This window comes from Eubalaena glacialis, chromosome 16 (assembly GCF_028564815.1).
Source record: "Eubalaena glacialis isolate mEubGla1 chromosome 16, mEubGla1.1.hap2.+ XY, whole genome shotgun sequence".
Lineage (NCBI taxonomy): Eukaryota > Metazoa > Chordata > Mammalia > Artiodactyla > Balaenidae > Eubalaena > Eubalaena glacialis.
This window is the reverse complement of record NC_083731.1, coordinates 87,839,473-87,856,925: the sequence shown is the minus strand read 5'-3', so window position 1 is coordinate 87,856,925 and position 17,453 is coordinate 87,839,473. Positions and strand designations below refer to the sequence as shown.

General features: G+C 44.5%; 1 protein-coding gene across 2 annotated transcripts in view; it reads left to right on the top strand.

The window, feature by feature from the left end:
* TNFRSF19 (TNF receptor superfamily member 19) overlaps positions 1–16,821 on the top strand; it is a 91,588-nt gene extending 74,767 nt beyond the window's left edge. For both annotated transcript variants that reach the window (XM_061170632.1, XM_061170631.1), the window contains exons 6-10: positions 4,141–4,305; positions 4,790–4,915; positions 8,161–8,263; positions 8,864–9,269; positions 13,781–16,821. In XM_061170632.1, the coding sequence (XP_061026615.1) occupies positions 4,141–4,305; positions 4,790–4,915; positions 8,161–8,263; positions 8,864–9,269; positions 13,781–13,813 (833 nt within the window). In that variant the 3' untranslated portion in view covers positions 13,814–16,821. The remainder of the gene's footprint in view (positions 1–4,140; positions 4,306–4,789; positions 4,916–8,160; positions 8,264–8,863; positions 9,270–13,780) is intronic.
* The last annotated feature ends 632 nt before the right edge of the window (positions 16,822–17,453 follow it).

Below are 17,453 nucleotides of genomic sequence, written 5' to 3'. Positions count from 1 at the left end.
GCGTGAGAGAGGTTGAACAAGCAGGGGGCTCGAGAGGAAGCAGAGCTGCAGTTACTAGTGGAGGGCGTCTGGGCGCTGCCCCTCCTGCCATCTCGCCCTCAAATCCTTTCCAGACTCAAGCCCCTCCGTAGAGTTTCCCCTCTGCCCAGCTCATCATGCGACACTGAGATCCACGCTGGGCCAGAGGCCCTCAAGTGGAACGAGTTTCCGTGCACACCTGGTCACCTGCACACCTGGACACGGGGCAGGTCTGTGGTCAGGAGGCCCGTGGTCTCGGGGGCCCGGCACCTGGACACCTGCACACCTGGACACTGGGCAGGTCTGTGGTCAGGAGGCCCGTGGTCTGGGGGGCCCGGCCAGCTTCTCCCCACAGACATGAACCACCTTCTGCTCGTCGCTACCTGACAGATGTTTACCTGCATCCCTGGGCAGGGTGGTCCACCAGAAAGGACCCGAAGGCCACGTTCCGGTTCTCAGGCTGCCTGCACGTCGCTGTGTGACCTTGAGCAAGTCCCTCAAAGTCTGGGTTTTCTCCTCTATAAATGGAGGGTGGTCAACGGACTTCACCCCATCGTCAGGAGGGTGGGGTCACCGGAGGTGCGTGTCAGCGTCAGGTGGAGGAAAGCACGCCAAGGTCCACTCCGGCCTGAGCTCCTCCTCGGACTTTCCGGAAAGCCGTCGGAGCCCGGCAACAAATCCCCCCAACACACACGTCTCCCCAGCCACGTTCCGAAGCTCTTTAGAGGCTGAGGTGCAAGGAGGGCGTCTCAGCTACTCGGATTCGCTCACCTTGTCCCACTCCAAAGGGGGGAGCAGGCCTTATAGAAACACTTGCCAGGCCTTGCGGTGACCCCCGTGTTCTCACCTGTTCAGATCCTCACTCAGCGAACGTCGTGCCTTGTAGGACGGAGACGCCTCAGTCACTACAGACACTCAGTGTATCATCATCCAGTTGAGCTGAGCCCACTGAAATGTTCAGTGTGAAACTGAGCCCATGCACAGTGTGTCCTGTAATGTAAAATTTAAGTGAAGAAACAGCTCTCACTCTGAAGTAACTTGCCAAAGGGTGGTGCTGAGATCAGGGAGGAATCTGATAACTTAATTGGTTAGGGTAAGACGTGCCTTTGTATTCCAGAAAAGTTAAAACTTTCCAGAGAATATGGATAGTCCTATTTCTGATTCCTTGGACGTACCCTCAGGATCCTAGCAAGGTGAGGGTGAGATGTCTTGTAGGCATCAAGGTACTTGGTCAGGGAATTGAGTTAAAGCCGTGGGTGGAAAGAATCTTGAATCTCAGTATCATGGCAGCAGCTACAGGTCAGAGAAGCAATCTTTTTTGGTTTGTAGTCGATAAATCCTTTTCTGAGCCAGAACTTAGTAGGGTAGAAGCCACTTCATACAGCTGGTACCGCTCCCTCCCCTGTTTTCACTGCTCAAGTCAAAAGAATGATAAGAAAATAGGCTTTTATCGGGAACTGATGTGAATGAGTTTCTGAGGGTGGTTCTAAAATCTAATGATATTCGGCCCAGTCTCTCATAGCTTCTGTAGTTATGTCTGCATTGCCGCTGTGACAAACTTGAGAATGATGAACCCATTTCCCATTTAAAAAAAAAAAAAAAAAGATGGTGTTTGCGGTAAGGGTTGTCATAAACTTGTCCATATAAACAAGAATAAAGAATGTGGCTTTTGGGCTTCCCTGGTGGCGCAGTGGTTGAGAATCTGTCTGCTAATGCAGGGGACACGGGTTCGAGCCCTGGTCTGGGAAGATCCCACATGCCGCGGAGCAACTAGGCCCGTGAGCCACAACTACTGAGCCTGCGCGTCTGGAACTTGTGCTCCGCAACAAGAGAGACCGCGATAGTGAGAGGCCCGCGCACCGCGATGAAGAGTGGCTCCCGCTTGCCGCAACTAGAGAAAGCCCTCGCACAGAAACGAAGACCCAACACAGCCAAAAATAAATATAAATAAATAAATAAATAAATAAAAATTTTAAAAATAAAAAAATAAAAAAGACTTTGGGATTCAAAGGTCTTATCAGACCCAGAGCTCCTTTCAGCCTTAAAAAAAAAAAAAAAAAAAGAATGTGGCTTTCGGAGCGTGCTTCCCATGGGGACTCTTGGGAGGGGTGTTTGCGTTAAACAAGATGCCTTTTCGTATATAGGTGTCAAAAACTGAGAGGTGAAACGTCCGTCTTTTTCTTGTTCATCTTCAGATGCTCCTGCCTGGGAAATGCATAGAGAAATAGCTTATTTGGTGTAATTACGTTTAAAATGGACATTATTATGACAACTCAGTAGCATTGAAATCACAGTATTAGTGCCCTTCCTTGGAAAGATATGTGTTACCAAGACTTTTCTGATTGGCTTGGGGAAAATAAATCCTGAGTCACAAACCACCAAATTAAAAATATAATACCCATTTGAGGGCATTTCAGCTTATTTATAAGTTAGAAACAGTTCCTTTTCTATGAAGGCAAGGAAGTTGACTAATCCATTTTAGAAAGGTTTTAAACAATAAGAACCCAGAAGACTCTAATCTTGATCTACTTTAACCTGAATTCCTGGTTCTTTGTAGGGTTTTTCTGAATATCTAATACTCCATTGATCAATGAGTTTAACTTAATCCTTACATCGTAGTTAGGAACTTTATCTTCGACTCAAATAATGTATTCAGTCTCATTTTGATAACAGTTCTGCTAAGGCCTGGTATTGACTAGAGCTTGGTTATTTGGTGGGAAGTTTCAGCTAAGGGGCCTGATCTCACTCTGAACTAAACCACTTTCTCACAAACATAAATCAGCTTCACCATTTGGTCGCAATAGGTAATACTTAATGTTTCCCAAGCGTAGCCCACGATTTTACTTGCATTTGATATAAATTCCTATTCGTGTATTTACTTATCAGTGTTTGCACAGCTGTGCTTGTGTTCATACGTCCTCTTGTGAATTTGTCCACTGACAGAGGCTGTTTCAGGTTTAGATTTCATCTCTATCAGGTCAGAGGTGTAATCTATTTAACTTGCTGTATGATGAACATCTAACGTGTGCGATTTGATTATGACAGTATGTCTACATAGCTAGAAGCGCTATTTTTTTATGAATGTTAAAACATGTTTACAAACAAGTATCCTTCAAAATGTATGATTGGATTAAGATTCTTATTCATCCAGGTCCAAGGCATATGGTTTATGTGCCTTTCCCAGTGGCAATAAGAAACGTGTGTGAGGGTGGCCCAGAATCACTGAGTGTAGATACACCAAGATTCAGCATTCCAAAACGATCGCTCCTGCTGTCGTATTTTTATGATTCAATAATATCAACCCTGAAGTTTCTCTCTGGCTCTAGCCTCAGGGGTCGTACAGTGGAAACCAGGCTTCAGGGGTTGGGATGGGGGTGGGGCCTGTGCAGTCAGGGGTGGGGAGAAAGTACCAGGTGGCCTTTTGTGCCGTGTGCAGCACCGATGCAGACACCAACCTGTCACCTCTAGGGCTGCCAAGTCCATTACCATCACCGTGAGCCACAGGGGCAAACGGCCCTCAAGATGTGCTTCGTCCAAATTGAGATGTGCTGTCAATCTGAGGTCACAACAGTGTTCGGTTTTTTTCTCCAAAACTTAGGTGTTGTTCAGTAATTTAACAGCTAAGGCGTTAAAAAATGTTCACTGTCTCAGAAAGTGGGGGCCTACTGTGAGGTTATGAATGATCCAAGTCCTGGTTTTCCCCTAAAATTGACCCCCAAAGCATACTTTAGTTCAGCCTGCTTAAAACTGTAGAAGGTCTAATTCCAATTAAAGAACGCATATCGAGTGCTTGCTGTGTGGCCCACACTGCCAAGTGCTGGGGAGGAAGAACAAGATGACAGATTCCCAACTCGCAGGCGGTTCTGGCCCAACGGGCCCGACAGCACACGTGTCAGGGCTGCACGTGGTTGGTGTCATGGGAACAGAGGAGAGTCGCAGGTAGAGGTGCCGTATTCCAGCGATCTCCCGGGCGGAGGGAGTGTCTGAGCCCTCTAGAACACCTCCCCCTAGTCTCACTGATGTTGCATGAAGGCCACTGCTGCAGGGGACCCTGAATTCAGTGTGAGCACCTGAGTCCCTTGGGTGGTCGAGATGTGCTGATTCCATCCCCGTGGTTTTCAGGTACCAGCAAGGTCAACCTGGTGAGGATCCCATCCACGGCCTCCAGCCCGCGGGACACGGCCCTGGCTGCCGTGATCTGCAGCGCCCTGGCCACCGTCCTGCTGGCCCTGCTCATCCTCTGCGTCATATATTGTAAGCGGCAGTTTATGGAGAAGAAACCCAGCTGTGAGTTCTGAGCTCTTTCTGTGTCTTAGCATCTTGGTGAAGGGTGTTGGTCATCACTGCCATCCGGGTGTCCGACGAGAACCTAAGAGGAGAGTCAGGCTGCAGCCAAAGGGACAGAGAGAACACGTGGAAACAGGCGTCCCAGGGGCCTGCTCCCCAAGCGGCCTCCTGCCAAAAGGTGCAGAGGGCGCGGCCAGCGGGCAGCATCACTTCCCGGGGACCTGAGGAGGCAGGGATACCCCCACCCCTCTGCAGAAGCACAGCTCATCTGAGTTCTGGCCACACAAGTACCTTACATCTCGAGCTGACTTGACCGATTGTTTCATATCTTTGCTTCCGTGTAAGAAGGAGTATTTTTAGCTGTGAACAGCAGCTCTCCTTTCCTTTATGACTGCAAAAGCTGGGGTAGTTCTGGCTGTGCTGTGATGTTCGTGGGCCCCTCCCGGGGAAGCTGTCTTGCTGACCGAGTTCTCGGTCTCCGCAGGGTCCCTGAGGGCACAGGACCTGCAGTACAACGGTTCTGAACTGTCCTGTTTCGACAGACCTCGGCTCAGCACCCCTGCGCCCCACGCCTCTTGTCAGTGCCACCAGGACTCAGCCCAGACCTGCGGTAAGTTCAGCGCTTGGGGGCCACTAGGAATGCGGGCCCTGAAGCTGCAAAGAACTGCTCCCACTCAGGTTTCTAGTTAAAGCTAATCTAGTTCAGTCATTCTCCCCCGTCCCCTGATGTTTTGGGTGTTTTGTGTCTCTTAAGTATTGAACAGAAAAGAAGCATCTCATTAAAATTCTAGAATTTCTCAGTAACTTTTTAAGCAAGTTTGCCTTTATTTTGGGGTGAATTGATTTAAAATAATATGAGCCTTTTGTAGAGCAGGGGATCCATCTCCTTTCTTGTCTGGTGGATTCCAACTGAACCTGCATGTAAGTGTCTTAGTGTCTTTTGGGGTATCTTAAAGAAGAGAGAGGAGGGAGACCTATTGCAGGGTTTTCCACAAACCATAATTGCCTCTGGGGTTATTGACAGAAGTGAAAGTTTAGGGAAGTCCAGGCAGACCCCGGAGATACTGTGGGTTCGGTTCCAGACCACTGCAATGAAGTGAATATTGCAATACGAGTCACGTGATATTTTGGGTTTTCCCAGTGCATATGACAGTTATGTTTGCACTGTACTGTAGTCTGTTAAGTGTGCAACAGCATTATGTCTAAACAAATAATGTATACACCTTAATTTAAAAATACTTTATTGCTGAAAAATGCTAACCGTCATCTGAGCCTTCAGCGAGTATAGTAGTAACATTGAGATCCCTGATCACAGATCAGCATAACAAATATCATAATAATGAAAAAACAATGAAAAATTCAAAATATTGTGAGAATTACCAAAGTGGGACACAGACACAAAGTGAGGAGATGCTGTAGGAAAAATGCTGTCGATTGACCTGCTCAACGCAAGGTGGCCACAAACCTTCACTTTGGGAAAAAGCAATAACTGTGAGGCACGACACAGCCAGGTCTGCCTGTGATTCAGATGGACTTGGTTTCTAACGTGGGCAAAAACGGGCAAAGGTGACACCAGCTGGCACACTTCCTGCGCCTGTCCCCACGAACTCACCTCCTCTGCAAAGTAAAAATCGATGCGGCTGCAGCCCTTCCGGAAGCCTGCCCTCCGCCTGCTCCGGCACCTGTGGCTGCAATAGCGCAGCAGCATTTTGTCTCCTGTAATAACTTTCCTTGAAGTTAAACATTTCCCAATTCAGTTGCTTATTGTCTCAGAACTGTCCGATCTTTCTTTTCAAGAAATTGAAGGGTTCAGCTTTTCAGTCTAATATTTAATATGTGGGATAAGGCATCTTCAACGTCATTATTTCTCTACTGGCCACTACTGTCTTCTGCTTTAGGGTTGAGAATAAAACATGGGATTTCCGTGGCGTGCGTGGATCTGGTTTTGCTTTTGCCTGCAGAGATCGTAGACTCAGCTCCTGGCAGTAGCGATGCTTTGGTGATTCTCAAGGCGGCCCAAGCACTGCATTTTCTAGATGCTGTGCCAGGCACTGCCCCTAGATCAGAGTTAGCAAAGAGGATCGCTTGAGAGAGAAACTTGGGTTTGAAATGTGATCAAGTACAGCTTTGTGCAAACTCTGCCTCATCGTCACTTCTATCTGAAAAGAAAGATTAAATACGTGGATGGCTTTGTTGCATGTTTTTTGTAATAGAACGCAGAGACTGGACAGAATCCGCCCCCGCTGTCACCCGCCCAGGTTCAGTGTCGCTCATCATATAAATTGCTTCTTCCTTAGTGGCAGTGCCTATTTTCTTTTCACTTTTATTTTGACATAATTTCAGACTTACAAAAATGTTGAAAGAATAGGACAAAGAATTCCCACATACCCTGTACCTAGATTCCCCCAGTATTAACATTTTATCTCATTTCCACATTTGCTTTATCATTTTTGTCTCTTTCTACGTATGGTGGGTGTACACAGTCGACCCTTGAACAACTTGGGGGTTAGGGGCACCCACTCTCCGCCCAGTCAAAAATCAATGTGTAACTTATAGTTGGCCCTCTGTATCTGCGGCTTCTCTGTGTTCACGGTTTCTCCGTATCCGTGGTCCTGCATCCTCGGAGCCAAATATCCGCTGATCGTGTGGCACTGTAGTATTTACTGTTGAGGAAAATCCTCCAAGACGTGCACCCACACAGTGCAAATCCACGTTGTTCAAGGGCCAACTGTGTGCTTTACATAGACATGTACACAGTTTTTAAATTTCCATTTAAAAATCAGTTGCAGGGAGTTCACTGGTGGCCTAGGGTTAGGATTCTGGGCTTTCACTGCCGTGGCCTGGGTTCAGTCCCTGGTTGGCGAACTGAGATCCCACAAGCTGTGCGGTGCAGCCAAAAAAAGAGAAAAATCTGTTGCAGATAAGGTGTCCCTTTACTTCAGTGCTTGTTTCCTAAAAACAAGAATGTTCTCTTATACACAGCATGATTAATGCTAATTTCCTAATTTTGTCTGTATGCTTTACTATATTTATAGTTTTATAAAATCAGAATTACATATGTCTGTATATGTAGAGAGAGAAGTCTAGAAGGCTGTTCAGAAATGTGGACAGTGTTTTGCAGCTTATGGAATTAAGGAAGATTTATCTTTTAATTTCTGATCTAATCTCTCTATTTTTAAAGTTTTTTTCTTCAGTGAATGTGTATTATCTTTGTAACCAAAAATACATACCGCTTCAGTGAACATAAGAGTTTACAAAGCTGTGTGCACATAGATAGCTATTCTTTAAGATACATTCCTAGCAGTAAAAAGACAAAAAGGTGTGTGTGTATTGAGTTAAAGGGTTTAGACGTTTATGTTCTACGCTGCATGGCTAGGCCACTCTGCAGAAACACTGTGATCTTTCCGCCCTCATCAGCCATACGTCATTTCACGTACCCTCTCATCATTCCTCTTCATCCTTATTTTCATTGTAGTAAAATAAACATCACCTTAAATTTACCGTTTTAGCCGTTTCTCAGTGTACAGTTGGGGGGCATTAGGCACATTCACATTGCTATGCAACCGTCACCACCATCCCCAGAACTTCTCCACGACCCCACACTGAAACCCTGTTCTTCCTGCCCTCCAGCCCCTGGGACCCACCATCCTACTCTCTGTCTCCAGGAATTTGACTCTTCCCGGTCCTTCATAGAAGTGGTCCATCATTTTTAAGATAAGAAAAAAGAGAAAAAGTTAAACCTCATAACCCCTTTCCCCCCGAAAGTCACCCAAAGGGGAATAGCTAAATTTTCAAGAGCAGTGTTGAACTGGTATAAACAAGCACTGCGCCTCACAGCCCTGCCGGCTTTCCTAGGGCCCGTGCATCTCATCCCATCCCCATGCTGTGACGGGGCCTGCAGCGTTGGCCGGGAGACTCCTGGTTGTAGGGTGCACTCCAAGGCCATTCTTCAGGACAGGTAAATGGGTGTTTTTAATCTATATAATTTCGTGTTCCTGTGTGCAAATATACAGGCTACTGATTTACCAATTTTCATGTGAAACTATGGGACATCACTTTTTTAGTATTATTAATAACATTCTAGACATTGTAGGGGGTGGGAACTTTGGCAAGAATTAGGTAAGTGTCTCAGGGTTACTGATAGCCAATGTAACATTCTTTATTCTTTATATTCCACTAATTTTGTTTTTGTCTTATATTCACGATTTGTGACACTTCCATCATCTGTAAGTAATTTTTAGCATGTCACATACTCAGAGAATTTTAGAACAGCGATCAAAGGAACTCAATTAAGACCCAGGAAACTGCCTATTTTAGACATCGGATTAAGTTTAACTGTATTTGTTAGAAGTAGGTATAAAAATTCGGTTTTAAAGTAAATGTAGTAATTTAACTTACTGTATTGAAGCAAGTTTATAACAAAGGAAGCATGAGAATTCTGACTTAATAACTTGTTGTTTATTTCACCTAGAAAACTGAAAAGCATAGCTGGAATGTTGCTTTGTAGTAGGTTTTTCTCCCAGTAGAGTACTTACAGCTCCTTCGAACATGTGTCCAGAAACACAGGTCCAGCGGGGGAAGCAATGCCGACTTTCTTCGGGTCCCTTTCGAGGTCCATCTGTGGCGAGTTTTCGGACGCCTGGCCTCTGATGCAAAATCCCAGCTGTGGTGGCGACATCTCTTCTTGCGATTCTTATCCTGAGCTCCCTGGAGAAGATGCTCGCTCTCTCAATCCAGAGAGTGCAAGCTCAGCATCCTTGGACTCAAACAGTAGTCGGGGTGTGGTTGGTGGGGCGGCTCCAATTCAAGCTCATCCTGAAAACTTTACAGAAACTACTGATTTATCGAGACTCAACAACTCAGTGCCAGAACCAGCGCTAACTCAGGACGCGCTCACTGCTAGAAATCAGCTGGACCAGGAGAGAGGAGATGTCCATCACCTGACCACTCAGCCGCCACCCCAGGTAAGGCAGCGATGGATTCGCTGTGGGCACAGCAGTGACTTAAGGAAGCCCAGAGGGAACAGGACTCTGTCCCCCATTAAATGTGGGGGAACCTAGGGAGAAGGTCTTTCCGTCCTTCATAACTTCTTGTATGTTATAGGAGAATATATTTAAATTAAATTTCAGGAGTCTTTTTTTTTAACTAATAGCTCATCTCTAAGGCCATCCAGGGCAGCCGCATTCTTTTCTCCTCTTGTCACTCCAGCTACCCAGCACCGCACCCCAGCACCATCCTGATTGAGAGATGAGTTAGTTATGGGAGCATCTTGGAAGCAGTTCCTCACCTTCGTCTTCCCCTGTGATGTTTTTATGCCCAATACTTACATGCTGTCCATTCACAGTCAAGTTAATGAGAATTTAGGTCCCCTACAGCTACCCTTTTCCCTCCTCTCTCTTTCACTGTGGTTTTTCTAGGTTGCTTTGCTTTGACGGATTGATCAGTTTGGTTGGAAATTGATTGTTGGTTGTTATCTGGCACCAAAGACAGCAGGAGAACCTTCCAGATGGAAGGGTCTGAAATCAGGTTTTGGGGTGGGGCAGGTGGTGACTGCAGGGAGATGGGGCTCTGGCACCGGGGGTACCTGGGCACTGTCCCTGCTTTCTCCTCCAGGTGAGGAGGTGGCCTTTGCTGAATTTGACTTAATGTGTATAAGCATTTCCTGAATGTGAGCACATACACTGTTGGTGTACGTTCTTCTGGAAGAATGATGCCGGCCTTGAGTATGAAAGGGCAAAATCACAGCAACAGGGGCTCCCAGGCCGCGCAAGCCCTGTTCTGCACAGACAGGGCTGCTCTCATCCTTGGTCCTTCCTGCCCCAGATCAGGGACGTGGCCGATGAGGCACAGGCACACTGCGCGGGCTCCTGGATAGCACCTCTGTTTCCTTGAGACGTCCCGTCTTTGTCTCATAAAATCAGAAAGAGTCTAAAGTCAGTGTGGATGGAGATAGTTCCTTCTAAGAACAAATGTGTGGGTTTATATTCATCTAAATCTGCAGTACTTTTTTTTTAACTATGAAGAAAATCTATAAAGCATGTACAGGGAATTCTGTACTGAAAACGTATTGGCTTTGGAGAAAAAACGATGTTGGTTTTCTCATAACAACGGAAATGAAGAAGAGATCAATGAAAGGAGGAAAATCAAACAAATTAGGCAGTTTAAAAAGCACAGACTATGTACCTCTATAGCTGAGAAAGGTCACTTACTGACCTTGTTCTTTGGATCCGGCCTCTAATTTTCACACTGTTCATGAGGATAATACGAAAAGACTTAAGAGTTGGCCTAGGTGCATATAGGTCTGAGAATGGACGTGGCCCACAGACCTTTGGACAGAGAACCCCCAGCAGCCCAGAGCAGCTAACAAGCCCCGAGAACGGGTGAGAGGAGGACGCAGAAGACAGGATACGGGGCCCTTTGGCAGCTAATCCCAACATCCCAATTGGATGCCTTGCCACGTACTCTAGAATGAACATCTTAGGACACTTAATATTTAATCTGAGTCACATTTTCATTACAAAATGCTGAAGTTTCTTTTCCATCAAGTCACTTGGTTCTGATGATAAACTTGCTTGTGTTGCCTTCACGAATTATGTTTCACCTTCCCGTGTAACTACTGTCAGAAGAAAGTCTGGTGGCTGCAGTGACGGTGCTACCATCGGACTAGCTACAGTTCTTCCGAGTATTGTCAGTAAATAGAATTACTACTCGTCTTAATTTTGTAGCTTGTCCCCAATTTTGTGGTGTAAATTCTAAAACTAAGGAATAAAGCATCTCGAAGCCAAGTCGTGTCCGAAGCAACTCAGCCTGCCCTTTTTCCTGTCTGTGTTATTGAGGAGGTGGAGGTTAGGGTGGATAAGCCCTTTTGTCACAGCTACATGGATGCAAAATTGTAGAGACATAGTTTAGTATGTAAGATTGGTGCATCATGACATGAATTCTTTTCAAAGAGAGTTGTCAAGGTAATTATGATCTACATAAAGATACCTTCAACTCAAAGTCTGATGGAAAGTTATAATTACATATAAGATGAATGAGAAAATGTTACATTCAGGTTGCTCCATGTAATTTATTTATTTATTTATTTTTGAGGTAGTTCTCAGTGGCTAAGGACATCACCAAATATTTTTTTTATAAATTTATTTATTTTATTTATTTATTTTTGGCTCCGTTGGGTCTTCATTGTTGCACGCGGGCTTTCTCTAGTTGCGGAGAGCAGGGGCTACTCTTCCTTGCGGTGCGCGGGCTTCTCATTGTGGCGGCTTCTCTTGTTGCGGAGCACGGGCTCTAGGCACGCGGGCTTCAGTAGTTGTGGCACGCGGGCTCAGTAGTTGTGGCTCGTGGGCTCTAGAGCGCAGGCTCATGAGTTGTGGCGCACGGGCTTAGTTGCTCCGCGACATGTGGGATCTTCCCGGACCAGGGCTCGAACCCGTGTCTCCTGCGTTGGCAGGTGGATTCTCAACCACTGCACCACCAGGGAAGCCCCACTCCATGTAATTTATTAATGAAGGGTTTTTATAGGCTTTCCAAGATGTGTTGTCCTATAACTATTAGATAATTTTGGCAAATCTAAATAAGGCATCCTGAATTCAGGAAAGGGATTGTTAAAATGTAAATCATTTCCATTTTCTCCATATAATTAAAAATAGCAAATAATATTTTGAGCCCATTTTAAGCGAGAATCTTTTCTAAACTCTGAAAAACACTTCTCTTAGTTGTAGTTACTGAACTTACCTCTTGCAAAGAATTTGATTTCGGAAGCTTTCTATTAATGGACCAGAGGGCAGGACTCCTGGCTCCTCAAGTTCAAGTGCAGTGAGCTTGGCCCCTGATGTGGGCTCACTCCTAACTCAGAAGGGCACTGTTTTCTGTTTGGGGGGTGGATGAGGGCAGCTGTTGCCAAAACAGCCCCACCCCTTTTTAAACAATTTATTTCTATTTTATTTTCAATGAAACTTTAAATTCCTACCCAGGCACTCACTTGTATTTTAACCTCTATTTCACTTGAATACAAGTTTCATTCACTTGTATTTTAACCTCTATTCACTCTTTTTCCCCCAGCTTTATGGAGATGTAATTGACATATAACATAGCATAAGTTAAAGGTGTACAGTGTGATGATTCAATTTATTGCCAAGTGCACCAAGGGACTTTTGTCTGTATTTGGTATGAGGCTCAGATTTCTAATGTGTGATGCACTTGTTTCCGAAGATTTATTTTTACACGGTAGTCTTCCTGTGGGTAGTTTAATGCCACCCAGAGTCTGATATGATAGTTACGGTTCAGGATAAAGCAAATAGGAGTGAGAGCTGTCTTTAGTCTGTATGATTCCATTTTAATCAAATGTTCCCTAAACACACCTCCCCAGAAGGGAACCAGGACTAACATATTGAGACATCACTTGCTAAGATATTTGGGAGAATGAAGCCAGCCTGTTTAATAACAGGAAAAGCTTTCTTTGGTGGTGTTTTTTAACCAACGTTTTAAATGTCAACATGAAATAATGGAAGGAATGGTAGAAAAGACATGAGATGACCTGGGTTCTAGTTTCTCAATCTATCAAAATCTCTATTTTTTCCTTATTGGCCAGTTAAGTATAATTTTCCTCCCTGGTAGCATTAATATGGTTGTTATTATCATATCAGTTGATCAACATATTTGATAAAACTATCTTATTATTGAGAGAACCTCAGAAGTTTCTATTTCTAGATAATCTCCTTAGACCTTTGAAAAAAATTTTTTCTGTAAATGTGTCTGATATGTCACTAATGCCAAATTAGTGGTAAGTTAATGAAGGTTACTGCGTGAATGAAGGTTTCACTCACGTACAATAACACGCAGGTGACCCAAGCCTCAGCCCCTCCCAAAGTGAGGTCACTGTGCTTTTGTGATAAGGGACAGATCTAAAGGCTGCTCTCTCCCAAGGACGTTTGCCCTGTGACGTATGTGTGAGTATTCCAGGGAGGTCATTATAAGAGAAGTCTCATTCCCAGACTCTTTCTAAACTTTCTCCAGTGCCTCCACAGAAGTTTTAAATTCAAAGACTAAGAATAGCATTAATTATTAACCATGTTTGTTCTTTTAAAGAATAGACTAAAGAATCCTAAAATCTTTACCTACAATTGCTTTAAAAGAGTGCAACACAGAAACAAGCTTTAAATGTTTGACTGAGGTTGAAAATCAGCAAAAGAATTGTTCATTGATATAGTTTGTTTGGGGCACATTTTCATCTTTTAAGGACTGTTTGCACATATGGAGTGACTGTGGGTTGTGAGGAAATCTTTCTTTATTTTTATTCTCAGAGTACATGGGTACCTGATATTGGGACACCCTTACAGGAATTTCTTGTCCATATATTATAAAATTCACATGCACAATTAGTAAAAGCTAAGCACCATATATTTTTACAGTCACAGTTTAGGGCTTTAATTTGTAAGGTGCTGTGTTCAAAGCTGTCCTTCTGTCACCGTTTCAGGAGGCCGAAAGGACTTGCTTCTTTCTGCAATGAAGTGTCGTATGGAGCCCAAAGGGCAGCCACTCCTCTGCTTATGGACTCAGCACCGTCTGGACCTCGCGTGGCTTCTGGGGGAAGAAAGTAAATCTGAACCACACTGACGGCATTTTAAGCCTTTCAACCAGTTGCTTCTGAGCCAGACCAGCTGTAAGCTGAGACCTCAAGGAATACACTCCAAGCACTTCTGGGACTTTGCATCTTTCCTACACAAGAAGCTTCTACACTACAGGCTGACTTCAGAGACTGACGGGCCAAGTTTGCAGCCACCGAGCTTAGGGGTATAACGAGAAACAGAAATGCATTCATGCTTCTTTTTATGGCGGAGGTGGTTTGCCAAGACTGAAGACCCAGAGTATAAATTTTCATTTACATTTTCTTTCCAGAAATAATTTCATATATCCTACTAAATAAAAGTCAACGTCAGAATAGTTACTTTAGTTTTTAGGTAGGATGGGTTCAAAAGGGAGTGTTTTTATTTACTGAAGGTCACTTTTTCATCCTCTAAATAATTAGCATAGGAGGTTAGAATTGACTTCACGTGGCCTGCCTGAGTCTTGGGTTTATTAGATGATGTTAACGGTCCTAACTGGGAATCAGAAGAGACCAAATCTTGCAGAATTGACGCTTCTCGCCTCAGCCACCGTCTTGTGAACAGCGGCTGAATTAGTTAACAGGAGGGGCCCGAGTTAGGACATGTGTTTGGGAAAGGACTGCCCATCCCTCCGAGTTAAAAACCCCTTAGCGTGCGCATCCTAGATTAGCAGATTTATGTGAAAATCCATGGATATGGAAGCATTTGTTACTTCTGTCCCTGGGACTGAGCTTAAAAGATCCAGAATTTCTCTTTTATAGAGAATCGGTATTTATAATGATCTTTTATTTGCATCATGTTTTATACTAAAGGCTTTAGAAATGACAACGTATCAGGTTTCCCTACTACTGAAACGTGACAGCAGGTGAGTAGTCTTAGGAGACTCTGCGTATTAGGACGAGAAGAAAAAGCACAACTTGCAGGCAGCGTTTAGGTGAATGGATTACGACTGCCGTCGTGTAGCTTGACCAGGATATCACAGGGCTCCCACCGATCTCCTAAGCTTCGTCAGCACGGTAATTCCCACCGTAGCCCAACGGCGCTGGATTTAAGAGTCTGGTGCTTCTATGGAGGCGATCCGTCCCCTACCATCTTGGTATTTACCTACTAGAACTAGCTCTAGAGCTGAGACAGAAATAACCCAGCTCAGGCATGAACCAGGGGCTGGCTCGTTTGCTCATCTCTGCGCCCTGGAGAGGAATTATTTGAGCAGGGTTTATTTTTTTCCTGCTTGAACGTACGTGATCAGCTCTGGCTGTTGTCTTTTAAGTGATTACTATTAGCTCTGTCCCACTTGCACTTAAAAAAGAAATAGACCTTTGAACATCCCTGTGTTAGAGAATGCTGAGATATTTTGTTTCCAAATCAGTGTCTTCTACTTGACATTTAAAGTGAGCATTAGAGGGTATTCCTGGGCAGTCCAGTGGTTAGGATTCAGCACTTTCACTGCGGAGGGCCTGGGTTCAATCCCTGGTCGGGGAATTAAGATCCCGCAAGCTGCACGATGCAGCAAAAAAAAAAAAAAAAAGAGTTTAAAGTGAGCATTAGAGATCTGCCTTTCCCAAGGACATTTTTATCTTCCCTCTTATTGCCCCGTGCTTTGCTCTCTTGCAGTAGCGAGCTCTCACGAGGCCTCTTCCTCGTGCTGGGACTGTCCCTCTATCCGCAGTTCAGGATCCCTGTGCGGACATGAGCTCAGGGTATGTCGTGCACGTGACCTCCGTTCCTTTGACTGAAATGGGAAATTAGAGGGTCTCGTGGTAATGCACAGCCTTTCCTGTCTACCTGGTGTCCCGTCATAGTTGATTGACTTTCTTTTTTCTCTTCCTTTTTTAGCCTAAACCAGTGGTTCCTAAGCTCTGGTACTCACCAACTCTTCTGAGACTTGCCCTTAGGAAATGTATATAAAGTATTTAGGACCTGATCACAAGAGGTCCACGAAAATGCAAGTTTCACTGTAAGTCACATGTGTGCCGTAGTTTGTAATCTGATCACTTTTGTGATGACAGAGGGGTGATCAAAGTAGGCCAGGGTTGTGCTCCTTTTTGTAACCTGAGTATATTTTCCACATGTAGAGCCCTCGTTAACTTCAAAGGCAAAAACACTTGCAGGAGAAAGCTAAGATTGATGGGAATGAGACTTTGGCCGCAAATCCTGAAACATCACTTTTGATCAATAGAGAAATACTTAGGGTTAAAAAATTGATTTCATTTGATACTGCATTTGAAAAATCCTGGGTTATTTTGTTGTGGACCATTTTTAAAGTCTTTATTGAATTTGTTACAATATTGCTTCTGTTTTATGTTTTGGTTTTTTTTGACCCCAAGACATCTGGGATCTTAGCTCCCTGACCAGGGATCGAACCCGCACCTCCTGAATTGTAAGGTGAAGTCGTAACCACTGGACCGCCAGGGAAGTCCTGATCCTGGGTTATTTTTATCCAGAGGAAGACAGTTTACTACCATGTGCTGTGGAAACATACAATGATGTTATAGTCTACACTCTTTGTAAATGCTGTAGAGGACAGTCCAGTTGGCATTTCATATCAATATCCTGCAGAACTCAGATAAACTCAGCTGCTAGGGAGCTGATGCCAGGAATCGCCATCAGCTAATAACAGGGCTGGGAGTGCGGGTGCTTGTGACTTCCGGCACTGCAGAAGCTCCCTGACAAGGATGAGATCAGGGTTGGAGAACAACCACATAAAGGCATGGGGTTTTCTAATCTTGTGTATATGGAATGTATTTTTCAAATGTAGATTTTTCTACTTTAGATAAAGTGTTAATGTTGCTGTTACCTAGGTTAAGCACTATTGTCTGTGCTAGTAAAAAAAAAAATAGAAAAGGAAAAAATATCCATCATTGCTTTAAGGCAGTCAGCTTGCATCAATTTAGACCTCATCATGACTATTTTGCATACTGGAATTGATAAATTTGTAAATGTTGGTTTTCTTACATAACTAGTTTTGTAAGACCTTTTTTTAATTTGTGAATAAAATTGTTACCTGGTATTCTTATCGACACATCTGTTGAGAAAATGGTTGATGGTGTGAATGCAGATATGTGTTCCCCTCCTGCTCTCCATGGAGGGTCTCACTAAGATCTCCTCTTTCCCCATGTATCCCTCTCTGGATTTCAGAGTCTAGGAGGGAGATTTGAAATCCTCTGGTTACATCTCTCAGGCTGGTCAAACTACTGAAAAATGTACTGAGTTATTTGAGAAGCTTTAGTATCAAGGTTTTCTCATGACCTCTTTTTTTTTTTTTTCCTTCATTTTGTGACACCGAGAGGGAAGGTCTGAAGAAGGAGAAGTTTTCCATTCATTCTCTTTGGAGGTCAGTGGGGCGTTCTCCTGGGAGAGGTGGGCTGTGGGAGTGAGGGACGCGCACAGGGCAGCGCTGGTCACCGTGAGAGCCCTTGTTTCTTCCCAGCTCCTTCCCTTCTCCCTTCTCAGCCCCCCTCTTCATTCCCTTCCTTCCCTCAGTAAAGCTTTGAAAGCTGTTCCTAGATTTTGAGAGGAATTTAGACTTCCTGGAAAAAAATG